The sequence below is a fragment of the Schistosoma mansoni genome (genome assembly GCF_000237925.1).
Source record: "Schistosoma mansoni, WGS project CABG00000000 data, chromosome 1 unplaced supercontig 0071, strain Puerto Rico, whole genome shotgun sequence".
Taxonomy (NCBI): domain Eukaryota; kingdom Metazoa; phylum Platyhelminthes; class Trematoda; order Strigeidida; family Schistosomatidae; genus Schistosoma; species Schistosoma mansoni.
The window spans coordinates 1,021,260-1,047,199 of record NW_017385989.1 but is presented as its reverse complement, the minus strand read 5'-3'; the positions used below and the strand labels follow the sequence as shown (position 1 = coordinate 1,047,199).

At 35.5% G+C, this 25,940-nt stretch overlaps 1 protein-coding gene across 1 annotated transcript; it reads left to right on the top strand.

The window, feature by feature from the left end:
• Nucleotides 1–10,352: 10,352 nt before the first annotated feature.
• On the top strand, nucleotides 10,353–15,950 carry Smp_139180 (frizzled, putative; the record flags this gene model as incomplete). Its single annotated transcript, XM_018791828.1, has 4 exons — nucleotides 10,353–11,159; nucleotides 14,700–15,090; nucleotides 15,214–15,426; nucleotides 15,544–15,950. The coding sequence occupies 4 exons, from the start codon at nucleotides 10,353–10,355 to the stop codon at nucleotides 15,948–15,950; spliced, it is 1,818 nt and encodes a 605-aa protein (XP_018645051.1).
• Nucleotides 15,951–25,940: the final 9,990 nt, after the last annotated feature.

Genomic DNA, 25,940 nt, shown 5'->3' with positions numbered 1-25,940 from the left:
GATCTGCATATCGTTGAATGTCGGCTCAGCGCTCTAGAGATTGAGAGTTCCCACTTCAAACTACCGTTCCTGTGTTCGATTCCCGGTTTGCAAGGTCATGGTTGGACACTGTCGAGAAGTTCAGCATTAGGACGAAACGTCTGTTCAGTGCTTCTAGGTTTCTAATGATGGTCTAATTTAGGTCGATTCATGATTTGGACAAAACTTTTAAGATGATAGAGAACCAAGAAATATATCATAAACTTTTAACTTCATCATTATCAAAGGCTTTTATTACATTAGTATTTGTATAGTTGACTGTATAGGTCCTGGGTTCGAATCTCGAGAGGTGAGGTCGTGGGTGTGCACTGCTGAGGAGTCCCAAAATGGAACGAAACGGTCATCCAGTGCTTCCAGGTTTTTCTTGGTGGTCTAGCTTCAATTGAATCATGATCTCAACTCTATAAAATTACTAAAATCTCCACCAAACCCTTTCTGATATTAATATTATTATTATTAGTAGTAATATATTAATTTATGCAATATGTAGAAGTAATTGGGAGATATTTCAATTTAATTTACCGCCTTATTCACTTCACATCTATGCATAACTAACTACTGATTAAACATACTACTTAACGAATGGTTAATAATTAATCATAATTATTATTAATAATGAACTATGACTATTTATTAGACCAATTTATTGTTGTATCATCACAATAGGTGTATAGACATAGTTACTCTTAGTTAATAATCTTTCTTTATTAAAAACACGCAACAACTTAGCAGGGGTCATAAGATGATAGTTAAGCATAAGGTAAGAGATAAAATAGAGGGTCTCATTGTTGAAGGTGGGTAAGAGGGTGAGAATTAGAAGAAAAAAAAGTGAAAAAAATGCATTGAATGCACCCGATACATACATTCACACATACAACCACACATGCACACATGCATACAAACACTATGTACATATGTACAAGTATATATGTATGTGCATAAATTATAGTGTCTCCCACTTATAGGATGAGTGACATTTAAGTTAGTACGTGATTTTTTAGCCATCAATTATCACTATTTATAAATAATAACCAGCATTCCAAGTAAATATGATTAAATCAAGAAGGGAAGCAATGTTGTTGTACACAGCAGGCTCCTTCAAAATGACCTCAACTATATATATATATATATATAGATATAATACCAATCTCTGGACAGTACAAAATTAATCACTAGTTTAGTATCACAGCAGGTTTTAAAGTAATTCTGAAAAGAAGATAAAGTAGTAAGGCGAAGTAGAATAAGATGGATAAAAGTAATTATAATTTAAAATTGAAAAGATATTTAATGATAGAATAGATTCCATAAAATTAAATGATTAAGTCTTAATTTACTTACTTAAGTCTGTTACTCCCAGTGGAGCATAGGCTGACAATCAGCAATCTACAATCCACTTACACTGTCATGCGCCTTCCCTTCTAGTTCTATCCAGTTTTTGTTCATTCTTCTCATGTCTGTCTCCATTTCTCGAAGTAATGTATTCTTTGGTCTTCCTCTTCTCCTTTGGCTTTCAGGATTCCATGTGAGGGCTTGAAGGTCAAAGGAGAAGAGGAAGACCAAAGAACACACTACTCATAACAAATTCTTTACTTATCATTCTATTTTCATATAAGACGAATCCTTAAGTAATAACTCAACTGTTACCTTGATTTATAAATTTCAACATCTAAGAATTCCCACAATAGGACGAAACGGCCGTTCAGTGCTTCCAATTTTTCCCTGGTGGTCTAGCTTCAATTGATTCATGATTTCAACTATGATCTAACAATTCACTAATAAAAGTGGTTTGAAAAGTATGTTAACTGAAATAACTGAGTGTCATTTGATAATGAAAATCTGAATGTATTACATTGATAAGATGAAGATTATACAACAATATTACTTCAAGAGATAATTAAGTATTGAATTAAAAATTTGGTGGAAGTAGTCCAAAATGACAATGTTGACAATTACAATCATGTTCTATTAGAAAGCAAGGAATAATGTCCGGTCAAAATGGTAGCAATGATTATGGTTTCATGATGTAGTATAGGCTGCTCACAGATACAATCTAAGTGAGGCCCGGTGTCAACCAAGGATGTCTGCTCTCACCATTTCTTTTTCTTCTGGTAATAGACTGGACTATGAAGATCTTTATATCACAGCAGAAGCAGGGAATACAATGGATAGCTTGCATGCAGGTAGGAGATTTGGATTTCGCAAACGACCTAGTTATTCTATCCCACACTTACACCAACAAAAGAAAGTGAAGATAGCCAGTGTCGTAGAAGCCTCTACAGTAGTAGACATCAACATACACAAGCGAAAATTCAACATCCTCTCATATGACACAGAGAACATCACCAAAATCACACCTGATGGAGAAACTGTGGAACGGGTGGAAACTCTCACATAAATGGACAAGATGATCTGATGCAGACGGAAAGGTAAGAATTGATAAAGTAAGGACAGAATTCATACAGCTCAACAACACAATGAACTCAAAACAACTGTCTACAATTCAACATCAAAGTCACAATCTTCATCATGAGCATCAAGAGGGTCATACTGTAAGGAGCTATAACTTCCAGAACTACCACAACCATCATCAAATATGTATAAGTATTTATAAACAATTGTCTACATAAGATACTCAATATCTGTTGATCGGAAACCATCAGTAACAGATCACTATGGGAGAGAACAAATCAGCTTCCCTGTGAAGAGGAGATAAGGAAAACAATTTGAATTTGGTGAGTAGGACATAGATTGAGGAAATCAACAAGCTGCATCTCGAAGTAAGAGTTAACATGGAATGCTGACGATAAAAGTGAAAGAAGGAGACTGGGGAACATATTGAGTTGGAAATTGATGTGAGAAATCAAACCAAGAATAAATAACAATCAGAAGCAACTGCAAAGGAGAGCGGAGGACACAGTTGGTTGTAGATTGGTTGTAGGTGACCTATGTTTTCTTCATGAAAGGGTAACAGACCTTGATTATGATGATGGTACTGTTATATCAGCTACTTCACAACATGTTCTAATTGGGAAATATATATTTCAGAATAATCATAAACCGAATACATACATTAAGGTAACAAAACTGAAGTAAGGTTCAGGATGAAAGAAACTAGTTACATTACTCATTAATTGTATCATTCATTGATTCATTCAAAATTCGATACAATCACTGAACCCAATTAGAACTTTCATTAGTCAGTAGATTTTCTAAAGGATACTACTATTGTACTGATTACAGTCATAACAACAACAATAGCGATACTAATATCTTCAAGTTTTTTTTGTATCTACACTCGTCTTCTCTTTTTTTGGGGGGGGAGAGGGGTGCCCTAAAGTTATATGTTCACTAAGAGGGAGAAAGGAACATACCAAAAAAAAACAATCTAGGTAATGTAATAAAAAAAAACACATGGAATGTATACAAATGAACGTAGAAAAGTCATCTGTATAAACAAAGACATATGTGTATGAAACCTGATTAACAGAATAACTAACTATCCAACTAACTAACTAATTACATATGGTCATGGCTTTTGTCAGAGTAAATAAACATGAAATATTCTAAAGGGCACATATGTGTTCACTAGGTGGGATTCTTTATATACTATTTAACTTACTATAACTTCGACTATGATCCCTTGTAACAGGTGAAAATTTCTAATGATTTCATTACATTCAACCATACATTGTCATATGGAGTAGATGCATCGATGCTTAGTTTGATAGTTTGCTATAATCATTGGTAATTATTCAATGAATAGTGATACTAATATGACTGTTTCTTATCGAAATCTATGAATATTTCGTAGTATAGGTTAGTAGAGATTGTTCAGTTTCATTTAAGATAATGAATCGATCAATGTTGGAGAACCGTTGGAAACCTAAAAGCACTGAATAGCCGTCTCATCATAATGTGGGACTCCTCATCAGTGCGTAATCACGATCCTGCGTTAATCTGAGACCTTTCGTCTTATGCGCAAACTTTTGACTTCTAGACCACTGAGTAGGCAATCAACGATGTTAATGTCTACCTTCAAAGAACCCACAATATTGCACAACTATCTTCCATTGTCTTCGATGGGTAATTGCCTCTTTATGAATATTTCTTCTGAGTGTCAATACATTTTTACTTGAATTCTATCTACAAGTTCTCATTGAAAACAGACTATCTATAATTATAAAGTATTGCTTATTATCTAATAACGATATTGGTAGCAAGTTCGAGTCTTAATATGAACATCAACCCAGGGGATTATGCTGACTCAGCTGGTGAGTAGCATATACGATGTAATGTCAATCCTGGATTTTGACTACGGCAAAATCCGGTTTTATAAAATTGTGACCGGAAGTATTTTCGAGGGGATGCACCTGGGTTATAAACAGACCACTTGTTAATATCAGCTGACAGAAAACTTAAATCTCTATGTATAGTTTAATTACTACTTTTTAGTTCATGGAAATCTGCTATTTGTCTGAGTCCCTTTTTGATGTAAACAATTCACACCAGTAGATATTTAATATTCACATTGATCATAGATCATGCTAGATCAACAAAATTGATTTAAATTTGAAAATGTATAGTATTTATAAGCTGAGATGGATAGTGGCTAACAGTGAATTCTAGGATGAGCGTTTTGTTCTATATGAGACTCATCAGCTTGGTGTACTTGGATCCCAGGATCGATGTTCATTCCGGGACTATGAAATACAGGTACATTTAGTTGACGAGTTCCAAATAGGATGAAACGCATGCCTTGGATTCCACTGTGAGCCACCATCCATCTTTGTTTATAATGCTTTTGAATTAAGGCAATATCGAGACAATCCGCTCAGGATGCAAATATGCTAATAAGAGACTGATCAATTGTATTTCTAAACATCAATGGGAAGATCCAAACAACCAATATAAAAATGGATATAAAGTATTTCGTTTTATCTCAGTCGTTTATGATTGTAGACGAATAGTCTGACCTCATGTAAAATTCTGTTGAGTTCCATGGTATTCTGATAGCTAAATCTAAACTCTGGAAGGGAATTGTATGTGTGTGTGTGTGAAATCCCAAATAATCGGCTTTTGTTTAAGGTACATAACTTTGCATCAGAGTTTTCAATTTTTTTAGAATGGTTTTAATAAAAGTATGTGAGTTGAGGTTAACTGGATAATCATTGGCAACTTGTTATAATTAAACAAATGACTGTTCGTCAGTGTTAGTTCCCTCTGTTAATAACAATCTCTACAACTCTTTACTGATGATTATCATGTGCTCACTAGCGACCAGCTTCAAGAGGTAATTCTCGGAGTTCTAGTGAGAAGCTGTGACCAGCGTAGCTAATTTGTGTTGAGTGTGAGGCAGTTATCCACCAAACACATTGGAAGATGTTCTCGTGATATCGTTGGATTTTTGAAGTTAGACGTTAACACCGTTGGATGCTAGCTCAGTTGTCTAGAAGTTACGTGTTCGAGCGAGAGACTGAATGTCCTGGGATGGTAGATACTGATCGATGAGGAGTCTCATACTACGATTAAACGACCATCTAATGATTTCAGATTTCGAATAGTTGTCTAATATTGGTTGATCGATGATCTCGATCAGAACATTTTTGAATTTTACCATTTGCGACATGATATGTTGTACATTCTTTATTGTTTTCTTCTTTTCTCTTTTAAATAAAGGTTCATCAATTCTATCCATTAGTTGAAATTAATTGTTCAGAAGATTTAAGATTATTTTTATGTAGTATGTATACACCAATATGTTTACCAAATTGGCATTATCGTTTAACTGCATGTAAATCATTATGTGAAAGTGCACGTGATGGATGTATACCAGTGATGCGTACTTATGGATTTGGTTGGCCTGAACGAATGAATTGTGATCTTTTACCAGAAGGAGTAAGTTGATTATATAATTTTTTAAAAAGAGAAAATGTAACTACGTATTATGTCATCATACATTTTGCATATCAATGTTCAGCGATAGCTGAGAATAAGGTTAAGTGTTCAAGTTTGGTAATCGTAGCTTAAATAGCTTGTTAACCTGAGCTGAGCTTAGCTTCCTTCGTTGAATAAAATTAGCTGGTAAATGTCAACTTATTAAATGCTAACCATCAACTTCATTCTTATTTTTCTTCTTTGATATCTTCTGGTAGAATGAGGTGTCGATACATTGGAATTCATGCATGCAAGCAAAGATTTGAATGTTCTATATTACTTTATCTTATAAATAAACTGGTTGTAAGAGCTGAACGGGTCAATAGCCTGTATTCTTAAAGATGATGCTAATTAGAGGCTATACAGATCCTTGTTTTACTACAAAAGAAGACGTTTCATTTAATTCCAGATAGATGAGTTACTCATTTCATTTAAAAAAATATAGATCTGAATATCTCTATCATCTTACCATTTATTATCTGTTCAGAGATATGGTCTAGGAATATTACTTGCTTACTTAATTACTTACTAACTTACTCACTTACTTACGCCTGTTACTCCCAATCGAGCATAGACCGCCGACCAGCATTCACCAACTCACTCATTCTGTCAAGCGCCTTCGTTTCTAGTTCTATCCAATTTTTGTTCATTCTTCTCATGTCTGTCTCCATTTCTCGGCATAATGTGTTCTTTGGTCTTCCTCTTTTCTTTTGGCTTCGACGATCCCATGTGATGGCTTGTCTTGTGACACAGTTGTGTGACTTCCTCAATGTGTACCCTTTCCACTTCCACCACTTCTTCCTTTATTTCTTCCTTCACTGGATGGAATCTTGTTTATCCTCTCCTTTAGTAACTTGTTGCTGCTAGTATCCGACCAGTGAATGTTGAGTAGTTTGCATAGACAACTGTTTATAAATACTTGTACCTTCTTAACAATGGATGTAGTAGTTCTCCACATTTCAGCTCCGTCCAGTTTAACTAACTGTCTTGACGTTCATATCGAAGATTCTCACTTTGAAATTAGTTGGCAGTTGTTTTGAGTTGCATATATTCTTCAAACTGATAGGATAGGTATCCGTGAATTTCCTGAGAGTTTCAGCTCTGTACAGTAGAACAGACTGTCTTGACGTTCGTATTGAAGATTCTCACTTTGAAAGAATGATCTTCATCAACGAATAGGAACGTTTATCTATTTTTCCATTTTTTTGTTTTTTTTGTATCAGTTTCTTTCAAGGTTTATTTGTTTCCTATTTTTTCTTTATTTTTTTTCTTTTTCCTGGTTTACACAGCAGGATGTAAATTAGCCTAAAGACAAATTGTAATGACTCAGTTATTTTCTTATTATTATATATAAAATGAATCATTTATATATTCAGTTTGATGATATAAACATAGATATATATTTTATATATGGTTGAGATCATGAGTCAATTGAAGCTAGACAAACATGGAAAACCTGAAAGCACTGGATGGCCGTTTCGTCTTACTGTGGGACTCCTCAGTGGTGCGCAACCACGATCCCGCTTCGTCAGGTTCGAACCCAGGACCTACCAGTCTCACGCGCGAACGCTTAACCACTTGACCACTGGGCCGGTATCCAACGATGTTAACGTCTAACTTTAACCAATCCACGAAATTGAGCAACCATTTCACCAATGTATTCAGTGAGTTAATATCTCACAACAGACCTGGTTGAACTCCACTGGTTAATGCTTCTCACTAGAACTCCAGGAAATACCTGATGGAGCCAGTCACTAGTGATCATATGTTAAGAGGGTCCCACAATAGGACGAAACAGCTGTCCAGTGCTTTCAGGTGGTCTAGCTTCAATTGACTAATGATTTCAACTATATATATATATATATATATATATATATATATATATATATATATATGATGATCTTTATATTAAAATTTGGTTGATGTAACTAAATGTTATTACTTATTTATGTCTTTTACCCCTCCTGGAGAAGAATAAGTCATCCACGAATATTCTCCATAGAACTCTGTTATCTATTCTCCTTTCCAGTTGTTTCTTATTGTTATCCAGTCTTGATTTAATTTCTCACACCAATTTCCAACTCAATATGTTCCCCCAGTCTTCCTCTTTCACTTTTATCGTCAGGATTCCATGTTACGCTTGCCTCATGATACAGTTTGTTGATTTCGTCAATTTATGTCCTACTCATCAAATCCAATTTCTTTACCTCATTTCCTCTTCATATGGAAGCTGGTTCGTTTACTTCCATAGTGGTCTGTTACTGATGGTTTTCGATTAACAGACATTGAGTATCTTGTGTAGACAATTGTTTATAAATACTTGTACATATTTGATGATGGTTGTTGTAGTTGTGTGAGTCTCAGCTCCTCTCAGTAGGACTGTCTTGACGTTGATATTGAAGATTGTGACTTTGATGTTGGGTTGCAGACAGTTGTTTTGAGTTTGTTATGTTGCTCAGTTGTAGGAATGCTGTCCTTACCCTATCGATTCTTACATTTCTGTCTGCATTAGATCTTACTTGTTGATCGATCATGCTGTCCTGATACTTAAGAGTTTTCACCTGTTCTAGAGTTTCTCCATCAAGTGTGATTGTGTTGATGTTCTCTGAGTTATACTTGAGGATGTTGAATTTTCCCTTGTTTATGTTGAGGTCTACTACTGTAGGGACTGCTGCTACACTGGCTCTCTTGACCTGCATTAGCTGGTGTATATGGGATCGGTTAGCTCAAAGATCTAGGAAATCCAAATGTTTTAGCTGCATGCAACCTATCCATTGTAATTCGTGACTTCCCTGAGATCTGATGTTTATACTTTGATTATATTTGCATATGTGTGTATGAATTTAGGTAGGAAACTATTATCTCTTCTAACTTTTGTTTACGTGGGACTGAATACATCTGATGTTGTTGACAAAGATCTTTATAGATTTGAAAAATAAAAGAAAATTTTAAAATTATTTCCAAGGGATACCATCTAGGGAAAATAGACTAACGCAATAGAACTTGGGATATATCCTGAACATAACAGCTTTCAACATACTATCATTATTAATGAAATAGATATGTTTATAATATTTTGATGAGTGGAAAATAAGATTTCTGACGTTTCTCAACTTAGTTTAAGCTTCTTCTTCAGAGTAACAGCGTACACTTAGTCCTCATATGTCAGTAATTAAATTTCCCAGTCATTTAATTGTTACAAACGGATTTAATATTCAGTAACTAACCATTTGAAATCAAAAATATCTGGATTCATTAAATTGATGGGTTTTATGGTGTTAAATACGTCGCTCTAAAGTTATGGTGTGTACTACTGATGTCGACAGATATAAGTAGTATGTATCAATCATCGAAAGTGGAATGCCTAGAGGTAGAAGGTTGAGAGGATCAAAGAAAGGTTTGTTGTAGAAACGAAAGAACAATGAAGTCTAAGAAGATTGATTGTAGTTTCCAAAAGGAATATTCACGTTTGAGACAATCGGTTGATTATTTATTTTATTTTAAGAATAATGAATACAGACCACCATCGAAAACCTGGAAGCACTGGACGGCCGTTTCGTCCTATTATGGGACTCCTCCGCAGTGCGCATCCACGATCCCGCACTCGCGAGACTCGAACCCAGGACCTACCAGTCTTCAATTGAATCATGATTTCAACTTTGAAAAATACTCAAATATCCACAAAACCCCTTCTGATTATAATCATATGCTCACTAGTGACTGACTTCAAGATACATGTCCTGGAGTTCTAGTGGGAAGCAGTGACCAGTGGAGTTCAACCACGTCTGTTGTGAGATAACAACTCACTGAAGACAATTGGCGAATGGTTGCTCAACTTCGTGGATTAGTTGAAGTTAGACATTACCATCGTTGGATGCTGGCTCAGTGGTCCATCACTTAAGTGCCTCGGCGCGAGACTGGTAGGTCCTGAGTTGGAATCTCGCGAGTGTGGGATCGCGGATGCGCACTGCTGAGGAGTCCTATAATAGGACGAAACGGCCGTCCAGTGCTTCCAGGTTTTCCATAGTGGTCTAGCTTCAATCGACTCATGATTTCAACTTTGAAAAATACTGAAATCTCTACAAATCCCCTTCTGAATGATGAATACACATAACTTTAAATAGGTATTGAAACTCAGTAATTAGACCGATGTTTATCATCAAAGAGGAACTAAGAAATTGAATTACTTCAATTGAATAGTAACCCGTTTCCTTTTTCTGTTTTATTCCAAATTTTTTTCTTAGAATGAATGTGTAAGTCGAAGTAATACACCAAACAATCGAAAAGTTACATCAACCTCATCATCAACATCGTCATCATCATCAGGGTCTTCTGGTGAAGAAGTTGGAATAACTGGTAAAGATACCGATAATAACAAGATGAAAGATATTATTCTTGGTAAAGGTGATGAAATCTCATCTAGTCATGAATTATTAACTTTAATGAATCAAATTCATTCATTCAATCGATTAAATCCAAGTTTATCAAATTATAAATCATTTCATAAAAACCATAGTTATCCAAATATACCTCCATCAGAGATATTAAATCAGTTGCATGAACATTTGTCAAGCAGTTTGATGGATGGTCAGAAACGATCAAGCCATCGAAAAGTCAATGGAAAACTTGAAGAAGATTTAAAAACTTCCAAAACTTATCAAAAAACTTTAGGTCCAGTTATATGTTTACCATGTAAATGTCGTGATCCATTTATAGTATGGATGAAACCACCATTTAATGAAGTCATCACTGGTGATATATCTGGTTGTTTACCATCTTGTCATAGTCCAACATTTAGTAATCAATCAGATAAAACATTTGCAACATTTTGGCTTGGATTATGGGCTGTTTTATGTATTTTATCAACTTTAGCTACTGTTACAACATTCCTTGCTGATCCAAGTAGATTTCAATATCCTGAACGTCCAATAATCTATTTATCAGCTTGTTATTTTATGATTGCTCTTGGTTATTTAATAAGAGTTGGTATGGGACATGAAGCGATTGCATGTGATGGACCAATTCTTAGAATAAGTACAACTGGACCTGCACAATGTAGTGTTGTTTTTCTACTGACTTATGTTTTTGGTATGGCTTCATCTGTTTGGTGGGTAATACTTACGTTGACATGGTTTTTAGCAGCAGGATTGAAATGGGGTACTGAAGCTATTGCAAAATATTCTCAGGTAATATAGAAGTGTTGAATTTTATTTAAGAATTTTTTTGTAATTTATATCATGAATGGAATCTTAACCGTCCAGAAAAAGTATCTGATTTTCTTATGATAACTTTACTTACTTACTTACTTACGTCTGTTACTCTCAGTGGAGCATAGGCCGCCGACCAGCATTCTCCAACACACTCTGTCCTGGGCCTTCCTTTCTAGTTCTATCTAATCGTCGTTCATTCTTCTCATGTCTGTTTCCATTTCTCGGCGTAATGTGTTCTTTGGTCTTCCTCTTCTCCTTTGGCCTTCAGGATTCCATGTGAGGGCTTGTCTTGTGATGCAGTTGAGTGCTTTCGCCAATATGTGTCCTGTACACTTCAAGCTCTTCTTCTTTCTAATAATAAATAACACTGAATATATTTCTACCCTTTATTTTTATTCTATACATTTGATTTCAATGAGATTATATGATATATTTGAAATTTTCACCAAATTAAAGACCAAATTATAATCATAATTTGAGAAAAATTAAACCAGTATGAGTTTATGAAGACTGTTCAATTTTTGATTGAGATCATGAATCGACTGATGTTAGACCATCATGGAAAACTTGGTAGCAGTAGACGTCCGTTTCGTCCTATTGTAGGACTCCTTAGCAGTGCGCATCCACGACATTATCCACGGCATTGTAACCTGGACCATCGGTCTTGCGCGAAAGCGCCTAATCTCTTCATCACCTAGCCGAAGTCCAACAGTGTTAACTTCTAATCTCAATCAATTTATGAAATTGTGAGGTGATCTTTCATTGTAATGAGGTGTATACCTGTGTCCACCTGACACGGATTAGCTCCACTGATCACGGCTTTTCACTAGAACTCCCCTAATTCCCTCACGAAGCTATTCACTAGTGACTACATGGTAATTATCAGTATAGGAATCAAACCCGCGTGCGGGATCATGAATGCGCATCGCCGAGGAGTCCTATACTAGGACAACGACGCCGTCCAGTGCTTCCAGGTTTTCATTGGTGCTGTAACATCAATCAATTCATGATCCCAATCAAAATAAAACAAAAAACTAAACCACCAGTAACGATTTATTGTCATCTGGTCTATACATTTATAATATAATGTTATTACTAACACACTTGATTTAAAATGGTAATTATTTTATTCTGTAGTTTCTGGTCAAAGTTAATGATAAAAATGTAAACTCATGCTTTCAACTATGAAAATACTGAAATCTCCACAAAACCCCTTCTAATAATAATAATCATATGCTCACTAGTGACTGGCTCAATGAGGTATTTCCTGGAGTTCTAGTGAGAAGCATTAACCAGTGGATTTCAACCGGGTCTGTTGGGAGATATCAACTCACTGAAGACAATGTTGAAAGGTTGCTCAACTTCGTGCATTGGTTAAAGTTAGACATTAACACCGTTGGATGCCGGCTCAGTGGACTAGAGGTTAAGTGCTAGTGCAGGAGACTGGTAGGTCCTGAGTTGGAATCTCGCGAGTGCGGGATCGTGGATGCGCACTGCTGAGGAGTCCCACAATAGGATGAAACGAGCGTCCAGTGTTCTCAGGTTTTCCATGGTGGTGTAGCTTCAGTTGACTCATGCTTTCAACTATGAAGAATGTAAACAACAATTGATAGTTTTGACCATGAAACATCTATCATTGTTCTGATCAACATTTTCAACTCTTACTACTATTTAAACGATAGGGAAATCTTCATAACGGAATAGTATTCAGCATGGAATATATAACAACACAATAAAATGGTTATTCACTATCCGTTCATAAACTTGTAAACAATACCTATATGTATATATTGTACTCAAAGTTGACTGAATCTTATCAACCAAATCTTAGTCAATCTCATTTAGTTAGTTCATTAGTTAAAAGATCTGTAGATAGTACTGGTTAGCGTTAATTTTGTAAGTGAATTAGTTTTCTACAGGGTGAAGTCGTTAACCCCATGCCCAACCCTCCTCCTTTATCCGGTCTTGAGACCGGAAGTAACTCTAGAAGACCTACAGGCGTAGTTATCTGTAGATAGTATTGTAGTGAACAAGACACGGGTGGGACAATCGAATGTATTCAAGCACACATTACAAACTGTCTTACTAAAATCTGATAACCATACAGTAAATTTGGCGGCCTGTCTAAACATCTGGGCTACCTGTTCCTGTCATCTAGATATTTCAACAAGTTATCTAATTTCGTGCGTTTCTGAAGAGTGTAAGACCTATCGCTGTAAAGGTGATAAAAAGCCTAATCAGAGATATCGTGGTTGCTGGCAATATGCAGCGAGAAGAATGTACATTATCCGTATGTCGATTGACTGGGCTGCTAACTTCTAACTGGCGATCACTCAATATTTATCGTCAGGAAGGACGAAGAAGTAAGAAACGGAAACTTGTTGAAGTACTTTGTTCTGAGAATTCTATGTTGTACCAAAAATATAATATTGAATAAAGCTAATAACAAAAAAAATAAACACTTAATTTGCAAAATAACCATCAATTGTCCCAATCTTCACAATTCCTTCTGAAAATATCAATCCATCTCTCCTACCAATCGCGCTTCATTTCAATTCTTTCCAATATCGGTCTTCTGCCGAAATACATTCTATGTTTGACCATCACGATATACTACTTATTTGGATATAAGTAGACCACACCACAGTATTACATGAATATTATCTCAATAACTACGGGATAGGGTCACTAACTCCATCCCTAACCCTCCTCCTTTATCTGGGCTTCAGACTGGTAGTAACTCTAGAAGACCTACAGCCGGAGTTATCTGTAGATAGTCAAATACAACAAGCAGAACACCAACCTAATCACACTTGATGGCGAAACTCTGGGAAAGGTGGAAACATTCATGTACCTGGGAAGCATCGTTGATAAACAAGGAGGATCGGATGCAGATGTAAAGGCGAGGATTGGCAAAGCAAGGGTAGCATTTCTACAATTGAACAACATATGGAACTCGAAACAACTGTCAACTAATTTCAAAGTCAGAATCTTCAATACTAACGTCAAGACAGTCTGTTCTACTGTATGGAGCTGAAACGTGGAGAACTACTACGGCCATCATCAGGAAGGTACAAGTATTTATAAACAGTTGTCTAAGCAAAATACTCAACATTCACTGACCGGATACTATCAGCAACGGAGTTTTATGGGAGATGACAAACCAGCTTCCAACTGAAGAGGAAATTAGGAAAAGACTTTGGAAGTGGATCGGACATGCATTGAGGAAATCACCAATGTGCATCACGAGGCAATCCTTAACTTGGAATGGTGAAGGGAAGCGGAAAAGTGGAAGGTCAAAGAACACATTACTTTGGGAAATAGAAGAAGATATGAAAACAATGAATGTTAACCGGAAAGAACTGGAAAGAAAGGTACAGGACAGAGTTGGATGGAGAATGCTGGTGAGCGGTCTATGCTCCTCGACGACGGGGTAACAGGCGTAAGTAAGTAAGTAAGTAAGTAACTCTCTCCAGTATATTATAATAGTTTTCTTTTCTCCTTTTTCTTTTCCAGATCTATCATTTTTTTGCATGGTTCTTGCCTGGCACCAAAGCAATTATAATATTAATATTATCCGCTATTGATGGTGATCCAATTGGTGGATTATGTACTGTTGGTTCAATCCATTTAAACTATTTACGTTTATTCATTCTTATACCAATGTGTATTTATTTAACATTGGGGACTATCTTCTTATTAGCTGGTTTTGTTGCTTTATTTAAAATACGTAATGAAATTAAATTACAAACACGTGGACATTTAAAAACGGATAAATTAGAAAAATTAATGATACGTATTGGTATATTCGGTGTCTTATATACCGTACCAGCTACCATAGTGATTGCATGTTATTGTTATGAATTATATAATCGTGATATATGGAATAAAGCACACAATTGTCCATGTACATCTATACCCTATATGAAAGATCTAACACAAGAGAATATACTAGAAAGACTGAAATCATTATTGATCCATACTGATCAACCTTCATCACGTACGAATGACGGAATCCTGGAAGGTAAAGCGGATGATGGTTTTACACTACATATAAATCCTCCAATATATGCTAATGTACAACCGGAATATGCAATATTTATGTTAAAATATTTTATGTCACTTGTTGTTGGTATTACATCAGGTTTTTGGATATGGTCTAGTAAAACTGTGAATTCATGGCAATTATGTTTAAAACGTGTATTCAGTCGTTCATATCAATCAAATTCTAAACGAAATCAAGGTATAGTATCAGTGAATGTTTTAAATCATACTGGAACTCTTTTACCAAATCGTTCACCACCACCACCACCACAACCACAACCACTACAAAATCCAAGTACCATTGGTTGGAATACAGGACAATCAAATGTTTGGATGAATAGTAATAGTAATCCTAAATTATCTGGTGGATTGAATCTAAGTGTTAATAATAATTGTACAACATGGCAAGATGATTACATTCCTAATAATAATAATAATCGATTACTTCCTCAAACACCGTCAACAAATCTTGAATGTCATCATTCTAATGGTATTCATATGAATCATACAATGTCTATACCAGTTGGATCAGTGATTGGAACATCTGGTGTTTCATTAACAGGTTTACAAATGAATTCGGGATCATTTACTAATGGTCCATTAGATGGTACTGCTATAAGTGGTGGTAGTGGTACAAGTTTAACTGGACAACAACAAAATGGACGTAAAATTGATGCGAATAATTTATTTCTTATGTCTTCAGTACCAATAACACATATCTGAATACTTATAATTGGTAAAGTCTTTAATTCAGTAGTATCATAACTTATTCGAAAGTTTTAGTTTTGGGATCCCGGTCTATCAATGATAATATATGACCACTTTCAAAGTATTATATAACTCCATAGACCTCAATCATGTCATTTCATCTTCAAACGTTGAATGAACCCTACTATTCACCTTAACTATTGTGGTCAATTTACTTCTCCTTTTCTCTTTTTTTAGTTATTTACATTATAACATTAAGTTTGTAAATGAATATAAATGTTTTTGGCAGCGTTTACATACTACTTAAATGTGTAAATTATACCAATTTAAAAGTAGTAAGCATAGTACGAATCAAATTTTTGTCTGTTTGTTTATATTTCTCTTCTTTTCATTGATATCCATTCATAGTTGAAAGAAGTTCCCAAAGGTTCCTTTTCTATATTTCAAAAGGTTTTTCATTTCTATCATGGATCTAGTACAGCTTCATTATACTTTGTACATAGTTATTATATTATTATGACGTAATCTCTCCCTCCCTCTCTCTGTATCTCCCCATCTACCTATCTACTTATAATATATATGTATGTATGTATAAATGTATGGTTCAAGGGTATAATATTATTACATGAGCATAATGTACAACACTTGATTTGTTGTGATAATCGAACAGGAACTGGATAGAATCAATCACTTGAAATTGGTGCCTTCTTCCTTTTTCGTCTTTTTTCTTTTCGATCAGTCAATTAAAACAATCAAGCTAAATGAGATTTACATGATTCAAAATTTTTTTAAAAGAAATATTTTCATCGTTGAAAGCATGAGTCCATTGAAGCTAGATCACCAAGGAGAACCTGGAAGTACTGAATGGCTTTCCATGGTAGTCTAGCTTCAATTGACTTATGCTTTCAACTATGAAAATACCGGAATCTCCATAAAACCCCTTCTGAAAAGAAATATCCCAGTTTAATAATAATGATAACAATTATACTACTATTAATACTACTGAAATGGAGTGAATTATTATGATTATAATTATTAAAAGAATACTATGACTTGTAGCATTTTTATTGGGCATAATTTGTGTTTACATTTGTAAAATAATAATGATAATAATAATGTTTGCATGGGTATTAATTGTTATATTGAATTGAATAAATACATATTTATATATAGTTATCCATTTGTGACATTTATAGCTGGGATACTGATTAGGTGCTCAGAACGAAGTAGGCGATTTTCCTGGCGGGATACACACCAAGCCTTCGACTTAAAAGTCTAATCCAAAAAGCAGTGGAGTAGCGTCAGGACATGCAGTCCTATGGTAGCTAGTGACCGAGAATAGGTTCCTACGCCATTTGTTTCCTTAGGATCCTTAAGTCCATGTGCACCATTGGTTTGAAATCAGGGTTTTCCAACTTCCGTAAGTGGATCCTCCAAATCCACTGACCCGGTCAAAGTATCGGACATTTGCTTTTCGTCCTCTCAATTTCATAAACAACACCCGTATCAGGGGAAGGTAGCGAGTAGGACTTCTTTGACAGTGGTTGTATACACATAACCATGTAAGAGCATTTGAAGAGGGATATTTGACTCTCTCCACTCTCAGCCGTACCAGGGTATTTGGGGGCGAATAAAATAAAAAAAAAGTAAATTGCAAATGTAACAGACACGACTTTTAAGGAATCATGAATAATTCTTTAGCAATAGAATTCAGAACTCAGGTTTCGTCCTAACTAAGACTTGTCAGTAGTATATACCTAAAAATGATCAATAATGATGAATTAGTTTGTGATATAAATTTTATCAATGAGTATAATTTAAGTACAAATCAGCTTGAGAATATGATTAGTTCTAGCATCATAACTTTCAGTGGATTTCATAAATTGTTTATTGAGAAGGGTATCTTTGATTATATTGTGTTGTGAGTTGCTTATATCCATATAAGTAGTATATGATGATGGTCTGGCAGAGAATGCATTTCAGTAGTGAATTGATAAGGAAAGAACGGAAACGAAACGCAATCGGTATGAAAATGCATGAACAATAATAATCAGAGACTATAGACTGATATTTATAGAAGGAATGGTCAAGATTGAGACAATTGATTAATAGTTTGCAAATTAAGTGTTTACTGTATGGTTGTCAAAATTTAGTGAGATAGTCTGTAATTTGGTGCCTGAATATATATTCGATTGTCCCCACTCGTCTTCTTCTATTTTGGAACAAAGCAATACACACTCATAATGTAGTTACTACTAAACAATTGATTACTTGAAGACATTACAGAATCAAGTAATTAATCATCCAATATACAATAAAAGAAAAAAAATTATTTACAAATGATTATCCTTTCGACACTGTTTTTGTCAATTCAATAGTAGTTTATAACACAGTACATGATGTAATTATATCAATGAGAAGACGTCGAAAATTTCTCATATCAGTCAGTCAGTCAACTACAACGTAGGACCAGGCACATTTATGCATCGGTCCAAGTTCCCATACCTCAATAGCACAACAAGATGAACACCGGATTCATAGAAGTAGTTAATTTAGTGGTGGTAGTATATAAACGATAGGTTGTATATAAGGATATAGTGCAGGAAGAAAGAAAAGTATGAAGCAATTTTAATCTCAAGGTTTAATGGAAGATAAAGAGTGTATACACCTACACCATTGTGATCGATTCTCATGTTCACATAAATAATTATAAATAGTAATGGCGAATTCTTTTCAAAAAGGAAACACTTCAGTAGAGGTGTATAATAAAAGAAATCCAAAATAATATACAGTAAGCTTCTTTCTATCAGTATATCCCAATAAGTGAACAACAAAGCTATAAGATACATTGAAGTATTTCAAATAATGAAGTAAACAGTTTGAATTCCGATAACTCACTGACAAAATCAATAGTTTCCTCTTTCTTCTGGTGATTGACTGAATTATGAAGACTTCGACATTTGAGGGGAAGCACGGAAAACAATGGAAATCTCAGAACCAATTAGACGATTTGGACTTCACAGATGACCTTACCCTCCTATCTCATACACACGAACAAATACAAACGAAGACAGCAAATGTAGTGGCAGTCTCTGCATCAATAGGCCTCAACATACACAAAGGAAAAAGCAAAATTCTCAAACACAACACGGAGAACACCAACCAAACCAATCACAATTGATGGCGAAACTCTGGAAGAGATGGAAACATTCACGTACCTGGGAAGCATCTTTGATAAACAAGGAGGATCGGATGCAGATGTAAAGGCGAGGATTGGCAAAGCAAGGGTAGCATTTCTACAATTGAACAACATATGGAACTCAAAACAACTCTCAACTAACTTCAAAGTGAGAATTTTCATTACGAATGTCAAAACAGTCTGTTCTACTGTATGGAGCTGAAACGTGGAGAACTACTACGGCCATCATCAGGAAGGTACAAGTATTTATAAACAGTTGTCTAAGCAAAATACTCAACATCCATTGGCCGGATAATATCAGCAACAGCGTTTTATGGGAGAGGGTAAACCAGCTTCCAACTGAAGAGGAAATTAGGAAAAGACATTGTAAGTTGATTGGACATACAATAAAGAAATCACCAAACTGCATCACGAGGTAAGCTCTAACTTGAAATCCGGAAGGAAAGTGGAAAATAGAAAGGCCAAAGAACACATTACGTCGGGAAACAGAAGCAGATATGAAAAGGATGAATTTTAACGGGAAAGAACTTGAACGGATTGTGCATGACAGGGTTGGATGGAGAATACTGGTGTGCAGCCTATGCTCCTCCACGACGTGTAACAGGCATAAGTAAGTAAGTAGTAAATAGTTCAGCAGAGAATTATGTATGATTGAAATATGGAAGAAAAGAAAAAAGAGAAAGAAAATAAAATGATGACTTTCATGTGAGATAAAGGGAAAGCGATATCCTTTTTAAAGTAAACAAACTTTGTCGTTGATAATTATGTTTACATGATGGAGACTAAGTACAATACAAAAAAAACGAAGACAGAACGGTATGTATAGGGAACTGGGGGGGATGTTGATGACGCTTATAATGATAATGATGATTTTCTTCTTTTTTTGTGATGCATGGAATTGTAAACGGTGAATTATCATTATGATCTGTCAATCAATATAGTTTATAAGAATCATTCTTTCTATCATTGATTGTCTTTCATAATAAGATATAAACAATATTGTATCAGTTTATATTATTATTTATTTTATATTTATGTTTATATGATCTTGATTAGGAAATATGAATGTTGAAGTTAAACTATAATGGATATGGTGTCAAAAAATAGACTACTATTGAAGATGGGAAATCTTGAGATTGATGGACCTCTCTGAAAAGGATTTCTTGAGAGGTCATAGATAGAAAGTAAGAGTAAATTACAAATGCTCGACCTGAAGACCATTACTGAGTGGAGTACTGTCCTAAGTTCATAATTTTTTATACTGTATGTAAATAAACTCCCGAGTATAGTTGAGTCCCTAATGTTATTATACTCTAATGATGTAAATGTCTGGTGAGAAATATCAAGAGACGCAAATGTGTTAACACTTCAGACAGACTTAAATATTGTGATTAGTTGGTCTAAAGAGTGTCTGATATCTATCAAAGAGGCAACGTGCGTCCACATGCACTTTGGGGATACAAAGGTAAATAGTTACAGCATAGGAGAAGTGCCTGTACCCATGTTCCGGTTTCACAAGGATCTGGGGTTGATAGTGAGTCATGATTTTTAAATGACGGCCTACTGCCGGGAGGCCGCAGCTAAGGGGTTTAGAACCCTATGGACTTTAAGACGGACATTCATCAAGTTGGATACTACTATGTTTACCATAATATACACAACCTTAGTGAGAACTAAGCTTGGAAACTGCTTTTAGGCTGCAAGCCCTTATTTTATTGGTGAATTAGATATTCTGAAAAAGAGTACAGAGGCCATCTACCCGTGGAATTCCACAACTCCGGGGTTCATTATACAAAGCACGGCTTGAAAAGCTAGACCTCTGTACTCTGTCTTACCACAGAATAAGTGATGATCTGATTTTGTTGTACAGAATATTAGGAAGTGATTTTGTGCCTAATATATCCTCCTTTTTTCCTCCAACCAGGTCGAGACATCACAGGATATAGCAGACGAGTAGAAAACCCAAGAAGGGACAAAATGCCTGGGACATACAGGTTTTTATACCGAGTAATCATTTCTTGGAACCTGTTACCCAAAGCAGTATAGTCCGCACCTTCAATGGACTCGATCCAGAGAGGACAAGAAACAGAAGCATACTAGAAAAGGAATAATATAGACCGTAGGCCTTCAGTCCTTACTATACAAATCTGGGTCTGAATATTACTTTACTTACTTACTTACGCCTGTTACTCCCGATGGAGCATAGGCCATCGACCAGTATTCTGCAACCCACTATATCCTAGGCCTTCCTTTCTAGTTCTATCCAGTTTTTGTTCATTCTTTTCATGTTTGTCTCCATTTCTCGGCGTAATGTGTTCTTTGGTCTTCCTCTTCTCCTTTGGCCTTCAGCATTCCATGTGATAGTTTGTATTGTGATGCAGTTGGGTGATTTCCTCAATGTGTGTCCTATCCACTTCCAGCGCTTCTTCCTGATTTCTTCCTCCACTGGAATCTGGTTCGTTGTCTCCCACAGTAGGTTGTTTTTGATAGTGTTTGGCCAACGGATCCGAAGTATTTCGTTTAGACAACTGTTAATAAACACCCATATCTTCTGGATGATGTCTTTTGTAGTTCTCCATGTCTCCGCCCCATACAGTAGAACTGTCTTGACATTTGTATTGAAAATTCTGATCTTGGTGTTAGTTGACAATTGTTTTGAATTCCAGATATTCTTCAGTTGTAAATATGCTGCTCTTGCTATGCTGATCCTCGCCCTCACATCTGCATCTGATCCACCGTGTTCATCAATGATGCTGCTCAGATATGTATAGGTTTTCAGATTCTCCAAAGCTTCTCCGTCAAGTGTAATTTGATTGGTGCATATTGTATTGTATCGGAGAGTCTTGCTTTTTCCTTTGTTTATATTGAGACCTACTGCTGCTGATGCTACTGCTACACTGGTCGTTTTCTCTTGCATTTGTTGTTGCTTGTGTGATAGAAGAGCCATGATTCGGCAGATTTGGGTCTGAATATATTTTACAAAGTGTGATAACAGTGTAAACAATTCAGCATCTTTTCATTAGTGATGATAATGGAGATTGAATAGTTCATATGAAAAATGATCGAGAGGATATAAGAAAACAAGATAAATTGTCAACTAGTTCATCATTGATTAGATTTTCCTGGTTTTATATTCTGATTAACTATTCCTTCCGGTCAAAATGTAAATGCAGTTAGTGATAATCAAACTATTAGATCAAACTGATTTGATTATTTTGAAGATAATTCAATAAAGTTCAATTCTATTTGGAGTAGATTCTGATGATACTGTGAAGAATTTTATTTAGAAAAAAGCCACAATTCAGTTATACGAGTTTCTAAAGGGAGTCTTGTGGAGATAGAGACTCACTGAAGACAATGGTGGACGGTTGCTCAATTTCATAGACTGGTTGAAGTTAGACATTAACACCGTTGGATGCCGGCCAGCTCAGTGGTCTAGAGGTCAAGCGCTTGAGCGCGAGACTAATCCGGGCCTAGGTTCGAATCTCGCGAGACGGGACCGTGGATGCGCACTGATGAGGAGTCCCACAATAGGATGAAACGGCCATCCAGTGCTTTCAGGTTTCCCTTTGTAGTCTAGCCTCAAATGACTCATGATTTCAACCATAAAATTATAAGATTATATTGATTTTTCTGATCCGAATACAGGTTGTCCGCTCACTGACATCTTAATTTTCCTCGATTCTTAGGATATTTATAAAAATAATAAAATCTGTATTGGTAAATCGTTGGAACTCAGAATAAAAAAAAACAAGAAAACTTTTGTCTTAGTATTTCAGGTAAACCTGATTGTGATAATTAGTAACGACTTCTGATTAAGACTACTCATAAAGTGTTAAATTTTGTAAGAAAAAATAGATAGTGGATAGCAGTGGAATCCAAGACGTGCGTTTCGTCCTATTCGGGACTCGTCAACTGGATGTACCTACATCTCCGAGTTGATGTTCATCCTGAAACTCGAATCCAGTACTGATCGCTTGAAACATCATCACCTTATCCGCTTAGCTACTGTGTCCTGATAGTCACTAGTTTGTGCAATAGGGTGAAGTTTTAAATTAGTTTGGTGTTGTTTACTTGCGTTTAAATGACAGAGGGACGATAGACGTAAACAACACCAAGCGTATTAAATTTTGTTTACTCTAAAAATTAATGCTACTAGATAATTTACTAAGTAGACGGTCTTTTTTTGAAAAAAATGTGGGCCTATCATTAATTACTTACGCCTGTTACCCCTCGTCGAGGAGCATAGGTCGCTCACCAGCATTCTCCATCCAACTCTGTCCTGAGCCTTCCTTTCCAGTTTCTATTCATCATTTTCATATTTATTTCCCGACGTAATGTATTCTTTGGCCTTCCTCTTTTCCACTTTCCTTTCCGGATTCCAAGTTAGGGATTGCCTTGTAATGTACATTGGTGATTTCCTTAATGTATGTCCGATCCACTTCCAACGTCTTTTCCTAATTTCCTCTTCAGCTTGAAGCTGGTTTACCCTCTCCCATAAAACGCTGTTGCTGATATTATCCGGCCAGGGAATGTTGAGTATTTTGCTTAGACAACTGTTTATAAATACTTGTACCTTCCTGATGATGGTTGTACTAGTTCTCCACGTTTCAGCTCCATACAGTAGAACAGACTGTCTTGACATTCGTAATGAAAATTCTGACTTTGAAATTAGTTGACAGTTGTTTAGAGTTACATATATATGATTTAATTGTAGAAATGCAGTCCTTGCTTTGCTAATCCTCGCCTTTACATCTGCACCAGAATCTCCTTATTCATCAATGATGCTTTCAATTTTATGGTGTGTGGTACCTGTATCGACATAAGTAGTATATAAAGCTATTCAAGAATAAAATGTCTGGCAGCAGTAGGTCGAAAAGGAAAGAAGGGAAACAGAAAGCAAATGCTAGGGAAATGAAGGAATAGTGAAGTCTGAGACGAATGAATGACATTTTGCAAATGAAGTATTTACTGTATAGTTTTCCGATTTTACTAAGAAATCCTATAATTTTTTTGTTCAAATACATTTGATTATCCGCACTTTTGTTCTTCATCACTACAATTGTATCGCTAGTTCTAGCAGCTTATATCCGTTATACAATTAAATATTGCTTTCATAACTATTGTTTTCTGGTTAGCGTATTTTTAGCAGAAAACAAATCAGTTTTCAGCTGAATGGGAAATTAGGAAAACACGTTGGAAGTGGATCAGATATACATTAAGGAGATCACCAAGGATTATCACGAGGCAAGCGATAACTTGGAATCCGGAAGGGAAGTGGAAAAGAGGAAGGCCAAAGAACACATTACGTCGGGAAATAGAAGCAGATATGAAAAGGATGAATAACAACTGGAAAGGATTACCCAGGACAGGTTTGGATGGAGAATGCTGGTGGGCGTCTTATGCTCCTGCACGTGGGATAACAGGCGTAAGTCATAGCTATTAATGTTCCGAAATATCATTTATAATATTTTATTCACCATATTTACTTTATTTGGTTCTTTGCTACATTTGACTGACAAATTTTCATAATACATTGTTATCCAAATCGTTTCTGCAATAATTCTCAATTAACCTAATGATTTAAAGTTGAAAACATCATAAGCTATAAGTCGTCGATGATAATCTGATGAAATAAAATGAATTGATCTTAATTTGTTCAAGTTGTTAGATGTTAACCAAGTTGAACAATTAGCTGAATCACGGATTTGCATTGTTGAGAAGCCTTATACTAGGACAGTATACTGTCTAGTACCCGCTGGCTATCTTAACAAAAGTCATTAAGTGATATAAACAAGTAAATAACTCTGAGGATATTGAGGTTGAAATCATTGCCCGATCGTTCACCAACAAATTATAGTAAGCAAGCATTTATTCCAGTCAGTGGCCACTGTGTGTCAAATAGCAATAGGGATAACGAGATCTACATTTAGTTCGGCTGATATACTAAATAAGTGCATCGATTGACTAAGGGGTAATTAATAACACTGTTAGTCGGATCAAGGCAAATATTTCCCACTTATACAGAAGCATTTATTGGAACTCACTTACTGTGACCTACTCTTCAATAGAATTCATGAAAGTATAGGCTAATAAGCTTTATATCTGTATGTAACATAAGTTGATGGTGGTGAAATCTCTCATTTGAATGGCTTGGTAACGAGAGCATTCACTGTCCTTCTAGACAGTCCAATTTGTAATCACTTCAATAGAAAGTTGTCTCAACACCTTATTTAAACACAACTATCTCCTTTAACTGAATAATCCACCCAAAGTCATGGTGAAGATAAAGAAGACAGAGACTACGTTCTGTGCTTATTCTTTCCCTCCCTCTATCAACTAATTTTTTGAGTATTCTTTTGTGCTACTTATTACTGTTCAGCAAATAGTTGTATTGCTAGCAATTTCTACGCGGATGTTGTAACGCCAGTTTGTCGTCTAATATTCTAAAAATATTAACACATACTCATAACATGTATTGTATTTATCATTAGAATTACATTCTCTCGATACCTGTGGCAGTTATTCTCATTTTTTTGTTGCCATTTAATCTTTTTTTAGACGCAATGGTTTTCATATTCGTTTGCTTTTGGTTTCTTTTTGCTTGTTGATAAACTGTTATCAAGGTTGTTCACAGCCCCTTTTCTTTCAGACCTAAAGACGCGCTAGGCGCCACAGATACCTCGCGAGTTGAGGATAGCTATTTTATGAACTACAGTTTCACGCATATCTCAATCGTGCAGTTAGACAGGTTTAACCCTGTTAACTAATCGATAGTAATACTAACCACTCAAATTACATTTAAC